This window comes from Chroicocephalus ridibundus, chromosome 7, assembly GCF_963924245.1.
Source record: "Chroicocephalus ridibundus chromosome 7, bChrRid1.1, whole genome shotgun sequence".
NCBI classification, from domain to species: Eukaryota; Metazoa; Chordata; class Aves; order Charadriiformes; family Laridae; genus Chroicocephalus; species Chroicocephalus ridibundus.
This window is the reverse complement of record NC_086290.1, coordinates 57,833,494-57,853,787: the sequence shown is the minus strand read 5'-3', so window position 1 is coordinate 57,853,787 and position 20,294 is coordinate 57,833,494. Positions and strand designations below refer to the sequence as shown.

Sequence of the window (20,294 nt, the reverse complement as noted above, 5' to 3'; positions counted from 1 at the left end):
TCAGTTGTTGCTATTCAATAATAGCTAGCACCATTAGAAAAGTGCTTGAATTTGTTTAGGATTGTCTGTGTTCCTGCTCTGGATTTTGGAGAAAGATCCCTATTTTTCTGGCTGATTCGGATGTTAAGTTGTCTCTCAGCTCTCCACACTGTCTTCTTGTAATGTCTCATTTCACTACAGCAACAGCCTGAAGCTGTTCGGAGGAAGACCGAAGTCTTCCTTCCTCCAGGGATGGGCACACACATCCCTTACCAGCGTCAGAGACTGACACCCACCCCCCACGCCCGATTTTTGCTGTCTTGTTCTGCAAAGGCAGATGTGGAAGTTCATCCTAGCTATGAGCAGAGATGGATTTTCCTGCGGCAGTCCTGTTCCTTATGGAGACAGCTGAAGTTGAGGAGCTTCGCTGCTTTTGCTCTTTGGAATTTCAGCCCGGCATGACCATGGTGAGCTCGGGGAATAGCAATGGAAGGGATGAGCCAGCTCAGCGTAGCCAGTCGGCTCCAAGCAGGTGAGGCCATTGGCACCTGCTGTAAGGGCTTTGAGGCATGCGGAGCCTGTGCAGCCTTGTTACAAATACTGCAGGCTCCAAGGGTGAGAGCAGATGTGTGGAAGGCTACCTCTGAAGGACCTGTGCACCTGGGCACATCAGTGCTGGGTGACAAGTTTTGCTTTAATAGAGTAGGTGAAGGACAAGTGAAAAACATTCTCTTCCTCGCACGTCTGCAATGGGGAGAAGGAGCCAGGAGCGTTTCTTGGTTATGTCTGAGGATATGTAAAATGCGTGTTTGTCCTCTAGTGGCTGTGCAGGGCAAGTTAAGGAAACTTAAACTCAGTCGTGGAAGAAGAGGCTACAAGACTGTGGTTTCTTCTTTCCCCACTCTGCTTCTGCAGGCTTTTGTAGCTGTACCCCTAAAAAAATGGGGATATAACCAGAAATGGTCTCATCTTTCTTATTAGAAGAATGAGTTGGTTCATCCAACTTGTAAGATCAGCGTCCAAATGAGGTAATAAAAGTAACCCTCTGATTTTTGTAATACAAGAGTTGGCTCAGAAAGCAAGCAGCGAGAATAAACACAGAGCAAATGTAACGAAAAGTGACTCACTAGGGACCAGTGCTTATATGGCCCTTGGGGAGGAGAGAGACTCTGAGACGTGGCTGAACTGTGTGGCAGAACAAACTCTTCATGTGTCTTATTCTTTCCTTAACACTGCTCTAAGTTGTTCTGGTGGCTGTGGGAGATGTTTCTGCAGGAAAGAAGGTGAAGGGAGATGGAAACGGGTTCTATCCTTGTCTCCCCTCTTTCGAGTTACCCTGGAGTAACTCAGAGCTCCATTTGCTCGATGTCAGACCCATATGGATGCCCGAGATTTGAAAGCTCGATTGATGGCGTTGAGCTTGATATCTATATGCCATGGGGCTCGATGTCAGGGAGGATGGTGTTGAGCCTGGGATCAAGGACAAGTGTGCAGGGCAGGAAGAAAACTGCCCGCCCCCCAAGCCCCAACATGCCAAACCGTACTTCCTTCCCATGACATCTCGCTTGACATCACTACGGCATCCCCTGACCCTGCGGGGAGCCTCACTGGTGGGAGGGCAGAATGAACCCTGCTTTTATTTCGCATGAAAGGTTTCTCCTTCTGCCAGCACAGTTTCTTAGTGGAAAGAGCGTATACAGCCCTTCCTTTTGGAATTTCCTGAGCCTGATGCTGCCCTCCTGTGTCACAGCACTAAGCCCAGACGAAGTCCACCGAAGCTCAAGAGAGCTGCGATGTCAGGGGAGAGCGGCACCATGGCAGGCAGCGCCAGCAGGAAAGCAGGCAGCTGCATAAAAAATTCTGCTCGTTTTGTTCACCCAGTTTCTTTGAGTAAACTCCACACAGAGCTCCAGGCAGTGCCATATTAATCCCAGCTTTTGGTTGGAGCTTGAGCGCAGCGTTTGATCCCAGTTGATATAACCCAGTCTTATCTCCTGACACCGCTTTTGAGAAGTTCGTGGCATTCCACTTACAGCTTTAATGCAGGGAGATAACATTACATATCTGGTGTCTGATTGATTCATTGTGTGATTGATAAATGACATGCATGTTTTTTGCATGAAAACAGTCCATGTAATGTGATTCCCCAGGCAGAAGATTCTGAAAGGTTTTAAAGAAAATCTTTGTACTGTGCACTGAGTTTGATCAATACATGGCTATTTATACGAAATCACCCCATTTATAGCCCCACAGCACCTTCACTACCCTCTGTCTTTTGATTATGAAGCACCATTACTTGAAGTTCTAACATAATCTTTGAAATCTTTCTATCTCTCCCCCTTCTTCCAAGCAGCTACATGAAATACTGGCAGCTGTCTGTGATGTTTTATGGGGTTTGTCTTTTCTTTCTCTGATAGGCAATAAAACAGTTTCCTGCCATAATGGAGAAATATTTGGAAAATAGAAAATGTTTCATGGTACTGAGAGATTGGGAGGGAAACCCCAGTTGCTTGGCTGTGAGGCTGCTGCTGGTCCCATAGAGCGGACGTTAGCGGCTGCCTGATATTTCAAGGGCTTTCATGGATTTTCCATGTTGTGTATGTGGTTGCCACTAGCAGTTATTTATTTTCTTTCTGTTCTGAACAGGAAGGTGGTTTACTTAATCTCTAAGGTTTCCTAATGACCCTGTGCAGAATCTGCTTCTCCAGCTCCAGCGATGCCTCGAATATAAAGAGTATTTGGGCTATTTCACAGGTAGCTGTATAACAACAGACTGATTTCTAGTAGCAATAACAAACTTAAATCAATCCCTGTGAAATTTTTAATTTAATGCTGAGTTTTTGTATGACAGTTGATGTAACAAATGTCCCTAAGAATAAAATGCAGCTTCCTAACTGATTTTTACAAGGGGGAACCATGAACCAAAACCGAGTGGACAAACTGAATTTTGGGTCAATGGTCATATCTGAACTTTGCATCTATCTCACTGGCCTTTTTCTTATCAGCAATAATCACGCTTATGATTAGGACACTTGAGGCAGTTTGGGTACTGGCCTTTCTCTCATTTAGGCAGGTGTCCGTCTTTCAGAATGACATCGTTCTCCAGATTGGTAATTGTTGGATCTTAGTTCTTATCACTGTTGGACCGAAGGAGCAATCCGTCCCCTAGGACTGTTCCATGTGTTTGGCAAATGCTGTAAATCATTTGCCAGAACCACAAAAAGGCTTTAAAGATGTCCTCCTCCACCATCCCCTCACGGAAAGTCTTTTAGTTACAAATTTGGCATTTTTAGTCAAATAGACTTAATATTTTCATAAAATAACTTCGAAAAATTCTGTTTTCCTATGACATGTAACTTAATTTGCCACACCAATCCTATGGCTCCATTAGGAAATGCTTTTGGTGTGTTTAATACCTGGGAACATTGTTTACAAGCTTTGTTTTTTTAAGAGAAATACTTTTGTGGACAAAAAGTCGGTTTCAGCAAAGGAGGTGTGAGGAGCCTAAGGGATGTCAGTGCTCAGATCCACCGGTAATCCCGTGCCCAAACATGCAAACTTCCACTTGACTCTCAATCAGAAATTCTAGCAGAGCTTCATAAGGAAAGAATGATCATAAGAGAAAAATGACTTTGGTTCCTTTTCTTCGGCTTGCACCAAGGCGAGCCAGGAAAGGACCAAGCTCCTTTTCTTTTCCAGTTGTGCTGCGCTCTTCTTGCAGCTTTTCCTCCAGCGGAGGAGGCGGCACGTGGGGCATCTCAGCCTGTTTGAGCCAGCTGATGTGAATCTCTCAGCCAGAGCTGAGGGCTCCTCACCCGGTGAGAAGCAGGAGCTGGTCTCAAAGCTGTTGCTGAGCACAGAGATGACTTTGTCAAGACCAAGTTTGCCTCAGGCTGGCCTGGCTCCACATCCGTAGCACTGCTAGGTCCCCAGCAGGTGACAAGCAATAAATTGGGCAGAGAAGAATGATGTGATTTTTGAAGGTGGAAGGTTATAGCTCTGATGTATTTTTATCAGGTGTTTTAAAGTAATGGTGGGGAACCTGATTTCAGCCTGAGTTCCATCGTGTACTTCACTCTGCAATGAGCTCTTAGCACGGCATTGAAGGATTGCTGGATCCTTTCCACATCTACTTTCTTCCCCCGGCTCTCTCACCTTGGAGTGCCAGTGATGGCAGGCTGCGTGGGCTCACCGCAGCAGAGGTAAATCTCCACTGTGGAGCAGTATCAGAGAAGCTCCCCAGGCGCTCAGAGTGCGGTGGCCCAGTAAAGCCACTGCCAGGCCTTCCCTCACTGCTGCTCTCAAGCAAAGCCTTCGTGGTCTGATGATCTGCTGAATGCTGCCTGCGTTTCGTCTGCACTAGTAGCCTACCTTGTGCTTTTGTGTCTTCTCTGCTCTCATTCCCCCCCGGGAAGATACCTGCCGATGAAACAGTCACTTTTTGCATCCTCTTTTTTGGAAATCCTGTAAAACTGTACAAAACCCCAAATACCTTTGCAGAACGAGCGTGACCCACGCTACTTGTGGATTGGCAGAAGCCTTTGGTCCACATTTCTGTCTTCCGTGCAATTGCTGATGATATAAACCTTACCTTTTGGTCTACATTGGATCACTGCAATGACATCAGCTATTGCTCCCCACATAATTTATCAGTATAACGAAAACTCCTCCATGCGCTAATTATCTTGTCCCCTTTGGCCGTAAGCCTCTAAGATGTAATGAGGATGAAGTCACCCAGGTTCTCTCTGGGCACACAGTTCATCAGGTTTTAGTGGACACTTACTGAATGTCTTTTGGCTTTTGAAGCCAAGCAATTGAGTCTGCGTTGGAGCCTTGCACTCGCAGGTTTCATGTTGCTGTGAGAGAGATACCATTCTCCATCAGATTTTGTAAAACTCCCAGTTTAGTTCTGTGTGTTGATGAATGATTAAAAAACTCTTCTATTTTGCCAAATAATTTGCTATAAAGTAAGATGTCCAACAAGTTATGCAATTACCATTATTAATTTGCTTGTGTCTTTTCAAGATCAAGGGAATCTTATTTTACACTGGAATTTTTAGCTGATGAGCTGGGTTCATGCAGTTTCTTTCCTTCCTCTTTGGAGAGAGGTGGAGGGGAGTTAATTCCACCAGTGCTTCAAGAGACCAAATATCCCCTGCTTATTAATTAATAATATCCATCTGGATTATGTCAAATGATTCCCCCTGCATTTCCATGGATTTTTATCAGTATCAGTTTTGAAATCTTTGGAAGCCCGGCTGTTCTTCCCTTGTTTCTAGCACCTACGAGTTACAGGACATCAGGAATGCGAGTGGAGGACAGATGATGGGAGGAGGCTGTGTTTGTGAAATCTTCTTTTGATGTGCGGGAACAACCAAAATAGGGTTCTTAAAAGCCACTACAAGCCAAAAACAGTCCTCTGACACCGAACATCTCAAGAAGATGAAAACCTTCCTCCCGTTTCCATTGTCCCTGGCCTGAGCTTTTGATCTGACGCAAGAAATGTGGTATGTGTCTGAAGTTTAGAAAGTTTATGCTGGCAAATAGAAAAGGGGGAGGTGGGCTGAGTAAGCTGGGACTGAGCTTCAGGCACATAACGCTGATGTCCCTGCTGAGGGCCCTATGCGTGCGCGGGCCCCGCCGTGCAGAGCCAGGCTGTGAGCCACGGTGGAAGGGCCAGCGCCAGATCCTGTACAGAGGTGAGCCCGGCGCCTCTGCGGGACTCGCAATGCCCAGGGGTGAGTTTTTCAGGCAATAACCGCTGGCGCTGGCCTGCAAGCTCCTTGGCCAGTGCAGTGCGTCATCGCTCCTGCGTTCCCTTTGTGTTCTCAAGCCGTCTCCTACCTCAGGCCCGTCTCCCACTGCAGTGTTGGCAGGAGACATGGCCCTGTTTCAGCCCTTCCCAGCTTTCTGACCCAGTTTTCAGCTGCGTCTGAGAGCTGGGGTCTGGAAACCAGAGACAAGCCCTCATGCTGGTGGGACCTCTGTTGCCAGAGACTCCGGTTCAGTGTGTCCATTTAGGCTCAGATGTGACTTTTTGCTTCCACGCATGCAAAAAGACAAAAGCCCGAATGTTTTGCTGAGTTGAGGCCGTCCTTCACCTTGTGCGACTTGGGGAGGAAGAGCCTTCATGTCTCCTGCAGGGATCTGCCTTCCTGACACCACAGGCAGCAACCACAACACTGCCCTTCAGGTAGCTCTCTGTACCTGCTCTGCTTGGTTGGGTGACTAACATTACCATGGCATCAAGACATACTTCATTTAAATGGTGGCATTAGGACATTTTCTGTCTCTATGCTCCATATTTTTCCAAAGAACTTTTGAATTGGAAGTGGTGATAGTGACAGAAGTGGGCACTGCTCGCCATGAGGATTTCCCATCAGAGCCACGTGTTCTTCTTCAGCTGGTGTCAGCCCCCTCTCTACCTCAGCCTTATTGACTAGAAAATACCAAGACTTTAATACTGAGACTTTAATACATTGCACATTTTGCTAATTTGCTTTCTGGCTGTGAGCCTCTGTGGTATCATTTTCCAACAGTTTACTCAGAGGGCTAGAAACTTTCTTTTTTTGTTTAATGAAAGTGGGAATTCTCATCGAGTCCCTTGACTACGGCAATGGCAGCCTTAAGAAAAACAGAACGTGACAGAAAATAGATGAATGGCTCCAGCGCTATTGCAATAATGCAAGGACCCTGTTTGTGCTATGTGCTGTGATAGCTTATGAGAGGACAGTCCTTGTTGAAAGAAGTGTGTAAAGTTTGAGATTTTGAGTGTGACTAAATCCCTCATGCTTTTCCTGCTTTAGTTTGGCTCTGTGGGTCTCACGGATGTGAGAGTTCTCTTCTTTCTACTTTATTTCTTTTGGGCACTTCTTCAGTCCTAATCATAAAAAACTAGAATTTCTCAGCAATTTCAGGTCTGGAGACTTCCTGACCTCTATCATTTTGTGCCCAGGGAAAATAAACTTGTTACCATGGTTTGAGCCTTAATGACTGCTAAGTATATATTGTCAATTTATAAAAGAGCGTACCGGATTATTCCGTGCATGCCTTTAAATCTTTTACAGCGTTTATCAACAGAGCGCTCATTTAAAACATGTTGTTTTAATGAAAAGGATACCGTTGCCACTGTTTTGTGTTGATTATGTGGTAACACGTTTTTATTATCACCCATAAAAATGATTTGGAGCTGTTCCACTCCAGATGCAACCTTCGGCAGAGCTGTGCTAGTGCCGCTCACGCCGCCCGGGAGGGCCCCAGACCCCTGTGGTTTGCTGGTCTCTGACCATTGCTGCTATCGGTTTTATAGTACCTCTTCCCACCACGCCGCTGGGCTGCGGCAAAATGCTGTCCAAGACAGCCCTTGTCGGTCCCTTCCTCACAGCAGGAGCATCCGAGCCCTGCCCTGGCTGCAGCCCCTCTAATTTGCCACCTCCGGGATTAGTTTTGCCTCTGTTGCTGAGTCCGCTTTGGCAACAGCCAAGTGTTTTGCTGGGGAAGTAAGAGGATAATCTAATAGCATAAAGTGACTCGGAAAAGATCTTTGATGCGCACTGGAGTCCCGTGTCAATGGGAATTAAGCACGATTATGGTAAGGCACATGCTTAAGTGTTTGTTGAACTGATAGCGTATGTCCTTGAAAGTCTGACAAGTCACTGGGTAAAAGCGCAGAAGTGCTTGAGACAGGCCGAAACGATTCCTTCCTTGCCTGGCATCACAGAAGCCTGTTGAATAAAAGCATTGTGACCTTTTTGCTTTCTTGTTACTCAGAAAGCAAGATTCTGGATCCGTGAATAAAGATCCTTGCAATAAAGGACGAATTTTGCTTGTTTGCAACAGCTGAGGTTCAGTTCCCTTGCACTTAACCTAGCTCCCAGTTCAATTAGTTCCTGATTCGCCCCTGTCAGGCCAGTGCATTCTGCAGGAAGTTCATCATTTCTGGCGCTGCTGCGGTACTGGCTCTCACCATGCCTTGTAATAAAGAAGTGATAAACCTTGTAATAATTGCAAGTTAAAAACAAACAAGCGGAGCCAAGTCACTCTCATTTATAATTGCAGTGTGACTTCAGTATGTAAAGACAACACAGCATGTAAAAGCTGAAACTTCTAGGGATTTAGTGGAAAATTTGAGCCTTATTCTCTTTTATTTCCCTTATCCCTAAATCAGTATTTGCTTAGGTGGTTTCCAAACAGGAAGAGACAGTGCTGTAACAAACCACGGCGTTGTACCCCTCGAACAATTTTCCCTTGTAGCCTTGTGCTTAGAAAGCAGACTTTGCTGGAGATGCGGGATGCTTGGATCAAAACTCTTGTTCGGGAAACCTCAGCCCTGCTCCTGCCTGCTGGGCGTCCCGCATCCTCCCCGGGGCAGGCAGCTTTGCCAGGGATGGCTCCAGCTGCCAGGCGCGTGGCAGGGTTGCTGCTGTGTCCCAGGCATGGCTAATGCCACTGGAAAGGTGGCTGTTGCCCTTGGCCTCTGTTTAGCTTCTCTCTAGCAATTGGGGTAAAATCCATTTGCAGCAGAGGACGCGGGCTTGGTGCTCCAGGTCAGCGCTCCTGATGGGTTAGGCTTTTTCAAAAGAAATCTCTAGACTACTTCATTACGCCACCCTTGCTGGGAAGGCGGGGGGATGAAATAATTAGGTTAAAATAGAAAATTAATTTTTCTAAAATCCTAATTCTGTAAAAAGTTTAGTTAAAACTCTCGATTGTAAAGTGCAATGAATGTTCCCCAGGGCTTTGCTTCAATGGAGTTTGTCAGTGGGCAGAGCCCACCTGGGTCCTCCATCCCTCTACTTATTGTGGGCGTTTAGGTTTTTTGCAGCCGTGTTAAAGACTGACGTCCAGTTTCATGTGGGCCACCAGTGGCCGGGGGAGCGCAGCTTGATGAGCAGCAGTCTAAATCTTACAGGGAAAACGGGGTGAGGTTGACAAGGAGCTTAGGTTGTAAATGGCCTGAATAGCTCAGGGACACACATTGGGATGTGGATTTACTTGAAGGTAATGTGTTTACAAGGTAGAGAAACAGTTGTGAGGTTTAATAATATCCTATTACTTTTAAGTAGAGGTCTTTGAGGAAATTGCCTGCCTTTTTTTTTTATTTTCTTCAAAATCAAAGCACCTCAGCTCTTTCAAAGCTTCATATTCTCCATCATCTTTAATATGGTCAGCATTTGTTCTTTGACTTACAACCAGTGCTTGTTCCGAGGCACCTCAGTTTGCTGCCCTGGGCATCCAGGATACAGCCCTTCACCTTGTACCAGCTCTCAGTAATTTCTGACCTTATGACTCCGGATTTGAACGCGCAACCTAGCAGTGAAATGCTGTGTCCCCTAATGCCAGCTCTGGTCCCCGGTTTCGTGTTTCTCACCAAGGGGACAATCCCCCATGAGGCTGAGTCCCTCTGGAAGCAGTGAAGCCCTCTCCAAAGGGGGCATGTGCAACGTAACACAGCAGCTTCCTGCACTAATTACTGCCACTTTCCAGAAAACTAATAGAGCTTTAACAGCAAAGCCCCGCAGTCTGGGATGCAGAGTTATTCACAGCTCCTGCTGGCAAGGAGAGGAGTTTCAAGAACTCTTCAGGATTGAGACCATGTATGAATCCATCCCACTGACCTTGTTTGCCTTCCCATGTCCCCTGTCTAGATCCTTCTGCTCGAGGCTGCAGAGCGAAGCCCACCTCTGGAAAACAACCTGCCGATCACTGGGACGACAGCCACGTGGTACGATGATTTGCTACCGGATGCCTTTCCCCTGCTGAATCCCGGGACTGTCCTGAGAAAAACAGTGGGCACTGTTGGTAAGCCTTACCTGCTCTTTACCGAATCGCCCACCCTCCACACACGATTCCTGTAGGGTAACTAAAAAGGAGGCCATGTCAGTCTGCTGTGGTATTGGAAGCTGCAGGGGAGAGGAGCTGGAGGGAAACACTGGCAACTCCTTCCCTCTGCTCTGTAGAGGGTTAAGATTTTCAGATGGCAATTCCTCTCTTTTTTTTTTGCGGGCACGTTTCTGCCTTGTGTTTGGTCCAGCAGGGAGCGGTCGATGGGAGCGGCCGCGCTCGGGCAGGTGAGCGCAGGACAGGCAGCCTCGCTGGCACAATGGCTCCGTGTCTGCATGTTGCAGCGACACCGTAGCTTTGGTAGCGAGCAAACACTCGCTGCAAGACAGGATTGTGCTTAGGAGGAAAACCACCTTGCGGAGAGACATTGTGAGAGCTTGCAGCCTCGCTTTTAGTGTCAGAATCAGTATTATTTAGCTCTAGAGACAGGATTCCTCCAAACCAGGGGCTGTTCACTCTAAAGGTTTAATGTTGCCTCTTGTCCCTCCCTCTCTGCCGAGCTGTGAATGCAGAGGTGGTCACACGCCAGCACACGTATGGACTCACAGATAAGGAAGGAATTCAATCTTCTCTGACCCCACCTCAGACCATCCTTTCAGCTGCAGCAAGCTGGGCTCGATTTCCTCAGGGCCCCTTCCTGCTGCCTGTGCATGGACAAGGGTCACCCCTTGCCAAAGAGAGGGATGTTGGGCTTTTCTCTCCGTGTTTCTGCTCCTCCTTGCGTTAAGCCAGCGCCGAGCAGGCATGTTCCTGGAAGAAAGCAGCTAAGCTCAGAAATTAACATATTAAGCTCCCTTTTGCCAGCCTTAACGGCCCATTGCTAGCCTTGATTTCTGTTGGCACAAGCATCTACTGCGAGCTGACTTCTGGTCTCAGTAAAGTTAGATTTCTGTTCACCCCAGGAGGGCCACTGTGCCTGCCTGTGTGTTTCAGGGTACACGTTTTAAGTCCAAAGACTGTGGATTTTAAGGCCTGGATAGATTGAGGCATTCCTGAGGAAACTCCAGCGAGGCATCGGGATCACAGGGGACAATTCATACTTGCTTACTGAGTGCCGAATGCAGCGTTTCCCTGTCAGGGAGCGGTGCAGGGAGGCAGAGGGCTGGGGTAGGGGTAATTCTTGGTTTTATTAGGAGGAAAAACTTTCCCATGAATAGCTACATCAGTTGCACTCTGCATTATATTTTTTAAATTTGCCATAAACACAATGGGCTGTTTTATGGTCCCTCTTGTGGCATGAAAAAAAAATACACTTATAAGAAAATCTCCCTCTGAGCCCACTTGGCTAGACAGATCCCCACGCATTGAATTTCCTTGACCTTGGCATTCTCATTTCAAGATCCCCGCACTCTGCTTCCAAAGCCCTGTCTGTCAGTTGCTTTGCTTGCTCCCAGAGCAGGTCTTTAGTTCTTTATCCTCTATAGGGCCTGCTTTGCTTTTTTCTTCTTTTTTTTTCTTTTTTCTTTTTTTTTTTTTTTGTCAGAGCAGTTTATTATGGCAACCTTTCATGACTGCAGCAGACTTGGAGCAACCAACATAGACCAGATGTCGTCCATGTTTATAATTTGACAGGATGCCACTACTTGGAGGGAGGTTCTTTAACAATATGTTCCGCAAAGTATTTTCAGAACCACAGCTACGGCTGCCAGGAACTGAATTAAAGCAGTTTCCCCCAGTGTCCATTATATGCTCATTCTGCCTTTTCCGTGTCATTTATTTTTGCTGTTGCAGTATCTCTGCACCTGCACTTCATTGTGCTAAAGTCAATCCAGCAAAAGTACTGATGACACTGTCCCTTCCACCCAAAGTCCTCTCCTCTCAGAGGCTCCGTAAACATACGATAATCTCCTCGTTCTTTGCAAGGAGCAGCGAATGCCGCTCTCCCCGGCCTTTGGCAGTGCTGCGAAACAGAACACGTCTCCTGTAGCACTTGCATGGGGCTGACTCCACGGTCCAGTACCTGCGCCATCCACCCCTGCAGTAAAGCCAGGAGGTAGCTAGTGGTCACCTCCAAAAACCAGGTGACGATGTTGTCTGAGCTGCGAGTCTGTGTGGTCAGCCAGATGCCAGGCTGCGTGTCCATGCGTTCCAGCCCTGCCTGCGTGTGCCAGGTGTACTCCTTGCTCGCTGTTACCCTTTATTTTTCGAGCCCTGCTTTATTTAACCTAGTGTGGAGTAACAAATCTAGCGTAATACCTAGGGATCGGGCATGCACTGGGCCATTTCAGGTCAGGACAGTGTCTTTCACACAGTTGGTTTAGGATGGTGGAGGGCTACCTATTTTGCATGATTTCAACACTGCTGTCACTTCTTGCTCAAAGCTGGCTCCAGGTTCACTCACAGAGATTGCAGACCTCAGGAGATCTTTCAACAAGTGGGATATTAGAGTAGGTGAAAGTCAAACCTGAGTGTCCTGAGTGATTTGGGGTTCTGGAAAGCCCAGCCTTTGTCCCCCAGAGGTGTTTTCTGTGAAATATTGCCTACTTTGCCCTGCTTCTAGTCTTGCAGCCAAGGCAAATCCGAATCCTAGCTTGCATGCCACCAAGTTTCTAAACTGGGTGGACGAAGGGCAGGATGTAGGTGCCTAACGCAGAGATGGTTGATATGGGCTAGATGCTTTGAATGGTGGGAGTGTTTCTGGATGACCTGACAGCTCTGGGTTGGCTGAAGCCTCTCCGGGCTGAGGTCCAGGGAAACTTGCTACTGTTTATTGGGGTAGTTATTTCTTCTGTGAGTGACAGGGCTGAGAATAGACAATCATTCAAAAGCAATCAGAGCCGTCGAGACAGCTGCACCGCTGGCCTTTCTAATCAGCTTGTTAATCAACAGGATACATTTTACTGAGTATTAAGAAAATATATATACTCTGGCTGAGCCAGCTGGCATCAAGAGACCTAATTTTTCACATCTTTTTTCCTTTTTTTTTTTTTTTTTTTAAACCCTGACCCTCTTAACTAGAGCCTAAAGGACACAGAGGTGCAGAGGAGCAGCTAATACCACAGGGTAAGTCAATGGTTTCTGCTATTTCCTCTTTCAAAGCACAAAATGTTGCTGTGCCCAGTCCTGTACATAGAATCATAGAATCTTCATGGTTGGAAAGGACCTTTGAGATCATTGAGTCCAACCATACACACACAAAAACCAAAACAAACAGAAAAAACCCCTACAATCTCTGCCACTAGAGCATGCCCTGAAGTGCCAAATCTAGACATTTCTTAAACACCTCTAGGGATGGTGAACTCAGCCACCTCCCTGGCAGGCTGCTCCAGTGCCTGACCACTCTTTCAGTAAAGTAATTCTTCCCAGTATCTAATCTAAACCTCCCCTGCCGCAGCTTCAGTCCATTTCCTCTGGTCCTGTCATTATTATTATGATATGTCCAAAAAGGAGAAGGGTCCCGTGGCCAGGAGTCCTCAGTGATTCGGAGCCTCTCAGATACAGAGAGGCTGGGGTTTGTCTTTGGGTTTTATCTGATTGTGGGCTGCTCTGGTCCAGGAGGCGAAAACGCCAGCTTGGTCGTCTTTGAGACAATCAGTTCTCCCAGCACACGAAGGACGGAAAGCGCTGCCCCATGGAGAGGCGGTTCACGTGGCCAGAGAGAGCAGGGCATGTGCCGAGCGATGGGAGAAAACACCATTATTATCTTACTGGCATTGCCCGCCGGGGGCACGGAGAGCTGCGGTGGTAGTCAGGGCATCGCTGTGGTGAGATCTGTACAAACAGAGAAAACCCTGCTCCTGTGCAAAGACCTTGGGGAAGGAAAGGGAACAGATGGTGTGTCGCAGGTTAATGACAGGGCCAGGAAGAAAATCCAGGTCTCTGCGCATCTGATTTGGTCTGCAGCAGTAGTAAGACTCACCCTCTGCCTTTTTTATTTTCTTTTTTTTTCCCCATGGCTTCTCCCCCCGGCCCCCATATTTTTGAAGGATAAATACTTGCCATGGGCTTCAGCTCTCTGAAAGCAATTCCATGCAGCAGAGCTGATTTATGCCAGTGGAAGATTTGGCCTGTTCATTTCCCTCCCCCTTCTTCCCTGAATCCTTCCCTCTTTCTTCTCCCCTTTGCACTTGTCTCTTTTATGCTGGTAACGCCATTTGTCACCAGTATGAGCATTTGCCTGACACATTACTCAGTGCTGCTTCTCCTAGTCTTTCCTCGAGCGCTTTCCACCTTCAGGGAAGTTAGTGCCAGTTTCTGTAAAGCTCGGCTGCAGCGGCGTGATTGAGGGTGCTGGCAGCAAATGATTGCTCTTGGTCTGCAGAAGTTCCCAGGATTGAGTTAGAAAGGTTGAACTGAAGGATTGAGGCTGATTTATACAAGCGAGGAAATGTTTTGACCCGCAGTGAGCAGCACAGTGCGTTGTGCTTGCAAAAGAGCGTTTCTGCTGTTCTTCCCTCTGTGCTGGAAAGAATTTGCTGCAGTAAAGTTTTGGGAGTGATGGGGGTTTTGTGGCGGGGGAAGCTGCTTGCAATGCTGTGGACTCTCTGAGAGCACTTGCTCTCTTAAACGGGCTCCTGATCACCCACCTGAGCTTGCCAACTGCAGCATCCACTGTCAAGGGAGGTTTTAGCCCAGACCCATTAAAGGAGCCCCTCTGTTCACAGAAAGGTCTGCAGTTTGTGTCCCGTGGGTAAGCAAATTGATCCAAATTAAAACCTTACCTTAATTACTTTTTCAATACTCAAACGAGATCTTTATTAATGACTGAATAAAACAAAAGTACATACACACACTCCCACACAAAGCTTTTGAAAAATCTCATTTCTCCAGTCTGCCCAGTTTCACTACGGGTTAGAGAAGGATAGGTTTCATTTTTGTAAGAAAAAAACGATTTTAACATCTCTCCAGAATGGGAAAAAACTAAGAGAGGAAGGAGAATCTTTCAAGGGCATCTAATGTTGGGGGATTAGTGCTTTTTTTCTGAGAAATGCAGAGAGTTTGGATGCATGTCTGGGGGGACAAGGTTTTGCGCCCCAGATGGGCTGTCCCACACCTAGAGTGGGAACTGGATCTAAATGTGGGAGTTGCAGATCCCATGAGCTCTGGTTTTTATTATGTAGCCCTGTTCCCTTTGGTACCAGCTGTGAAGGTGTTGGTTGGCCAGCTTGTCTCCCTTTTTCCTTCCCTCCCTCTATTCCCATCCATTCTCCACCCCCTACATGCAGCAGGTTCTCCTGGCACTGCTCTTGGAGGGTCCAGTGCCTCTTCCGATACCAGGGAAGGGGAAGGACACCGCGTAGGAACTTAACGAGCGCCCTGCTGGGTTATGGTCATACGTAATACACACACTAAAACTAGAAATCTGAGTGCCCTGGACTTTGGACTGGGATCTTCCTCTGGCTTTGTAGCTTGCGTCTGCCACTGCTTGCAAATACTCACAGCCCTTTGGTAGCCCAGAAACCAGGAACCTCTGACTCTCTTGGCTCTGACAGTTAATGCCTTTATTGCAACCATTAACCACTTAATCTGAGTAGACAGACAACTCACCCACCTCTCTAAGGTATTAAAGGCTTCACTGATGTTTGCACAGTATTTGAGTTTATCTTTCCAAAGCAGCTACTACTTTTGTGAGCCAAAGACTCACAGTGTTTCTTCTGAAAAACACTATAAAATTGCCAAGTATTGTTATTATTTTGGTAGTCCAAAGAAAACAACATCAAGATTTTATTTAGTGTCATCAGAAATAGTCACTGTCAGATTACAAACGCTGCCTGCACCTTTCGTGGGCTTACTGGGGGTCTGAGTGGTCTTGCCAAGAAGCATCCCGCTGCGCTGTAATTGTGTGACTGGTATTTCCAGATGGGTTTGCTCAGCACCCTATTCATTGATATAAATTAGTAACATCAGTTACTTCAAAAGTGTGGGTGCATTCTTTTCAGTACGGGATGAAAAATGCTTGTGCACAGCATGGTACACTTGTTAGATGAATGAAAACAGGGAAACATCTTTGATGCAGAATCTCTGGGTGGCATATATAGATCAGCCAGAGCAAGTGGGAGACAGGGTTTGATTTGCTTTTACAAATGTATTTTGTGCATTTTGATATATGGGGACTACCATGGAGCTGACTGGCGTGTCTGGACAAAGCTAGCAAAGGAGTGCTTGAGGGACCAGCCAGACGCTGCCGAGAGCCGTTCAGGCCCTGAGAAGGGGACAGTGTGGGCTCCGTTTAGCTTTGACCAGCACATCCCAGCTGGAGGTGCACGTCCTGCTGCCTTCTGACGTTTTGGGGTGGGCCTTGTGCATGGGGACATGGCTGGTTCTTTAAAGATTAAAGGAAGAAGAGGAGAAGCAAGGCCCGGCCTGGCTCTTCTGCCCTACATACCAGCCAGCTCTTGCCACCAGTACCACCCTGTCTGTGCAAAGCTGCATTTCTCCCCTGTGCACCTCTGAGTCTCTCTCCTCTGGTTTCTTGGTTGCTAAAGACCTTCTGACCTCAACAATGTCCTAACCTCCAACTAATTTCCTTCCTGAATGGTTTCAGGGCTGCCAGGACAGGTTGGTCCTCCAGGCCCAGTTGGACCAACTGGTCTTCCAGGACCACCGGGGCCAAAAGGAGAGAAGGGACAACCCGGTGAGAGGGGCCCAGCAGGGCCACCAGGTAAGTCCTGGAGGAGGGTAGTGCTACTGTGATAGGAGATATTTCACTTTATACACATTATCTGTGACAACTGACCATAAAAACCTGTACACCGAGACGCTGAGCATCTTCAGGTGGTATTAGATCCGTTTCAGCAAGTCCCCTGGCCACTGAAATCAGCCAGCAGCTCTCAGAGCAGGCAACCCCCTGCACGAGCAATGGCAGTCCCTGGGATTTCCCGTGGAGCTGGAGAGAGCTTGTCCCAGAAAGCTGCAGAGCTGGATCATGTTTCCCCATCCTGCTCAGGAGCTGTAAGAAACAGCGTCTGATCTGTCAGCTTTTGGAGAAGAGCGTTCCCTGTTTAACCCTCTCACTGTGTCCCTGTTTTAACTCCCTTTTTTCTCCACCATTTGGGTCAAGCTGTCAGATGCCAGGATGTCAGACTAATGATGCTTTTGTATGTTAAGGGAAAAGGTTATGAGGCCATTCTTTCAGAGTATGCTCCATTCCTCAGCTAGGAGACTTTCTTCATCCCCAAAACGTTCCTAAACCTTTTGGTGAAGGCGATACTACACAATAGGTGCCAGACCTCAGGCTCTGTGCTTTCTACGTGTCTGACAGGCTGTGCCTTGTAAAGCCGAGCTCAGGAAAGATTTGAAACCTGGAGCAATGTGAGAGCGGCCCTGAACACTTTTGGGCATTTTCTGGCAACCTGTCAATGGCTAAAGTCTGGCCGAGGATGTGTCTGCCTTTTGGTTTCTCGGTTTGCAATGAGAGCCTTCCAGCCCCACAGGAATCGGAACCGATGTGCTGCTGGACTGACCGGGTTTCCGTTGTTCTTTCTGTGCCTTCCTGGCAGTAAGGTGACATCCAGGTGTACGTGGAGGGGAAGAGAAAGAGTGGCGCTTGATTTCACACCTTGCTGTCTTCAGTTTCTTGCTTAGCCTCAGGGAAGGGGGAGATTTTACTCTTTTGGGAATTAAGCTGTGCAGCACCTTTGAGCCACGTAAGGCTTTTTCGTTTGCAGATGAAGATGCTAAAAGCAAATAATGGAAAATCAGGAAGCTGTTCCTATTTCCCCCCACACCCCTAATTCCCACAATTACACTTCAGGACAGAAAACCTTTGTCTTCTTACGGCCTTTTTACGCGGTAGTATCATTAGCACATCTTCAAATGCACTAACACATCCTCTCCTGCCTCTGCACAGGGCTGCTGGGACCTCAGGGACCAAGAGGACTTCCAGGAGAAACGGGAATCCCAGGTCCCCCAGGTCCTCCAGGGCCACCAGCCACCCCAAGCCTCCCTCTTACTTTCCAACAAGGGGTTCTCTACTCGCTCCAGCCCACAGCTGAAAAAGAAAGTAAGTTTCCTCCTCGGTTCCCATGTTTTTTCTGGTACATCAGCAGAGTGGGTGGGTACGGAGCAGCTCCGCTCTTCCTCCCACCTCCCTCCAGGCTCTGCCAGGGCCCTGCCTTCCCTGGGAGCAGCTAGACAGCCTGCCTCCATTGTGTGGGTCTCTTGCAAGTTCCTGTTCACGATGAAACACGTAAGAAGCTAGAGGGGCTCACTTCTGCAAAATGAGGAACTGTCGCTGCTCTTCAGGGAGCACAGGGTTCGGGGGATTTGTGGTTGTTCTCGGTGCCTGGTTTTCTGGCTTCATCATAGCTTTGAGGAAGCAACTCGGTGTCCTTTAAGTTTCCATCATCAGTAGGTGCTGTGAAGAGCGTCTCTAGTGACATGACAGAGCTCAGGTAGCATCTCATGAGAGACAAGTGGGTAGAGAAATATAGCAGTGTGGCCGATTAGGTGCTGGTGCAACGGAATTGCGCTGTTGAGAGACCTCTTGGTGCCGCTGTTGCAGTGTTTCAGGGCTCAGGGTTGCTCAGAAATGAGTACCAAAGGTTTGTGACTCTGAAATTATAGAACATAACAAGGACATCTGTTAAATGCGTCTCTTTTCCTGCCCCTGCAGATGCGTCTTCCACCTGCGCTTCTGATGCATCAACATTATCCCACATCCACACAAAACCCAGAATTACGGACTCGAAAGTCCAGACCAAGACCGTGATTTATCCCTTCCCTGTAACTGGAGGGGGGTCAGGGTTTCTTTGAGCTTATGGTGATTTAAAAATATATTTATTTGATTTGTGCTGTGCATGAAAGGCACATCATGCACTTTTATCTGAGTGCGCTCAGATTTGGGCTTGATTCTTCCGGTCCAGTCTTGTGTAGCTGGCATCTAATGATGACAAAGCAGGGCTCAGCTGTATCTCCACTTGGTTTGTAAACCCCTGGAGCCCCAGCTCTGTCGGGTCTCCCATCTCCACTCCGCCAGACTTCAGCGGTGCCTCCTCCCCAGCTCTTCTGCTCACGTCCAGCGTCAGAGCTCAGCTGTATTAGTTACAGTCAGGGATTAGTAAGTCTCCCTGTGTCTGACAGTTTCCTAAAGCTCTCCTTTCCCTTCCACCCACTCCGCTCTCCAGACTCCTTTTCCCAAAAGTGAACAGATGTATTTTTAATTTGGGAAGAATTTTAACAGCTTGATTTCATATTCAGTTACTTAGAGCTTACGGGCAGGATGAAATTAATTGTGGTTCAAAACTAAGATTCTCACAAATATAGACTGAGCTGCCGGGTTCACGAGCCTTAAAACAAGAAAGTTTTGCATTACAGTCACCTCACTGCCTTAAAGGATCACACCAAATGGTGCCATTCTGCATTCAGCCTTTTATTCCAAAGGATCCTTAAGGATGGTCTGGGTACTGCTGCTGCCCCCTCCCTCCAACCACCCTTTAAATTAAACTCTTTCTTGCAAAGTAGTGGATAAAGTAAAAAGTGTATAAAGGCATGGATTACATGGCCTTCCCAGCTGATGTGTGAGAAGGGTGAACTCTGTATTGTCCCAAAATGGGAAGCGGATAAATGAGTGGACAAATATGTGTATTAACTCTGCCAACGCTGGGAAGCAACAGGCTCCCACACGGACTTGAGGCCCGTGAGTAAACGGTGACTGTTACATCCCGGGGGCAGCGCTCTGCCTCTCCCCCACGTCTGTGGTGGATTTCTTGCGTTGCAGGAGTAGCCCAAAACATTATGACGATTTTTCTCATTTTAAATTTTTTTCTTAACACATGTCTTACTGCAAGCGTAAGTTATCTATACGGTCACGATACAGTGACGGCAATATCAAGACCATTTTCTTACAAAACTTACCATTTTGCTAATGTGTTGGCTGATTTTGACTACCGTAGGTTGATGGAAAGCTGATCCTCTACAACCAATAAAACTTAGCCTTGTAAATCCTGGGTAGATTTTTTAAAAAATTATTTATTTATTTTGAATGGAGCACATCTGAAAACCATAAACACAAGATTCCAGCTGCTGACAGCAGAGGGAAGCATATTCCTGGTAATGGGCATGTGCACCCAAGGAGATGTGAGAAAGCTGTATCAGATTATTAGTAGTAGTGCAGCGTTTGGTTCCGCCTGAACATGGTTAATGCATGTGCCTTTATTAATCGCAACAAGTTCCTGTTGGCAATGTTTATCAGCAGGCAGAAGCCAGAAATGGGGAGACGAATATTTTCTCACAGTTTCACTGTGCTGTGGTAAAGAAATTGGTCCCAGTTGTCTCCCTCCAGATCAGGTAGCAGAAAGAAATTAAGACAGGATTACTTCATTTCCATCCTGTCTCAACAAATCAAGTCTATAATGGGGGAATTTATCCCCTAGAAACATTAGACGTAGGCCAGGAGCTGAACTGCCGTACCCCACTGCTGAGGCTGCTGCTACAAGGATCCCTTGCTTTCTCTGCCGCTTAAAAACGAGTGGATTGGGTATGTGGTCTAGGGTCAGCTCAGTCCTCGTTCTCATGCTCAAACTAAGACAATT

The 20,294-nt window shown here is 47.3% G+C and overlaps 1 protein-coding gene and 1 long non-coding RNA gene across 6 annotated transcripts in view; one reads left to right on the top strand and one right to left on the bottom strand.

The window, feature by feature from the left end:
- Positions 1–20,294, top strand: part of COL26A1 (collagen type XXVI alpha 1 chain) — a 179,666-nt gene that overhangs the window by 137,012 nt on the left and 22,360 nt on the right. For all 5 annotated transcript variants that reach the window (XM_063342417.1, XM_063342414.1, XM_063342416.1 and 2 more), the window contains 4 exons: positions 9,627–9,780; positions 12,781–12,825; positions 16,307–16,423; positions 17,612–17,764. In XM_063342417.1, coding sequence (XP_063198487.1) covers positions 9,627–9,780; positions 12,781–12,825; positions 16,307–16,423; positions 17,612–17,764 — 469 coding nt within the window. The remainder of the gene's footprint in view (positions 1–9,626; positions 9,781–12,780; positions 12,826–16,306; positions 16,424–17,611; positions 17,765–20,294) is intronic.
- LOC134518977 (uncharacterized) overlaps positions 17,906–20,294 on the bottom strand; it is a 29,361-nt gene continuing 26,972 nt past the window's right edge. The window contains exon 3 of the long non-coding RNA XR_010072102.1: positions 17,906–18,315. This is a non-coding gene — a long non-coding RNA (uncharacterized LOC134518977). The remainder of the gene's footprint in view (positions 18,316–20,294) is intronic.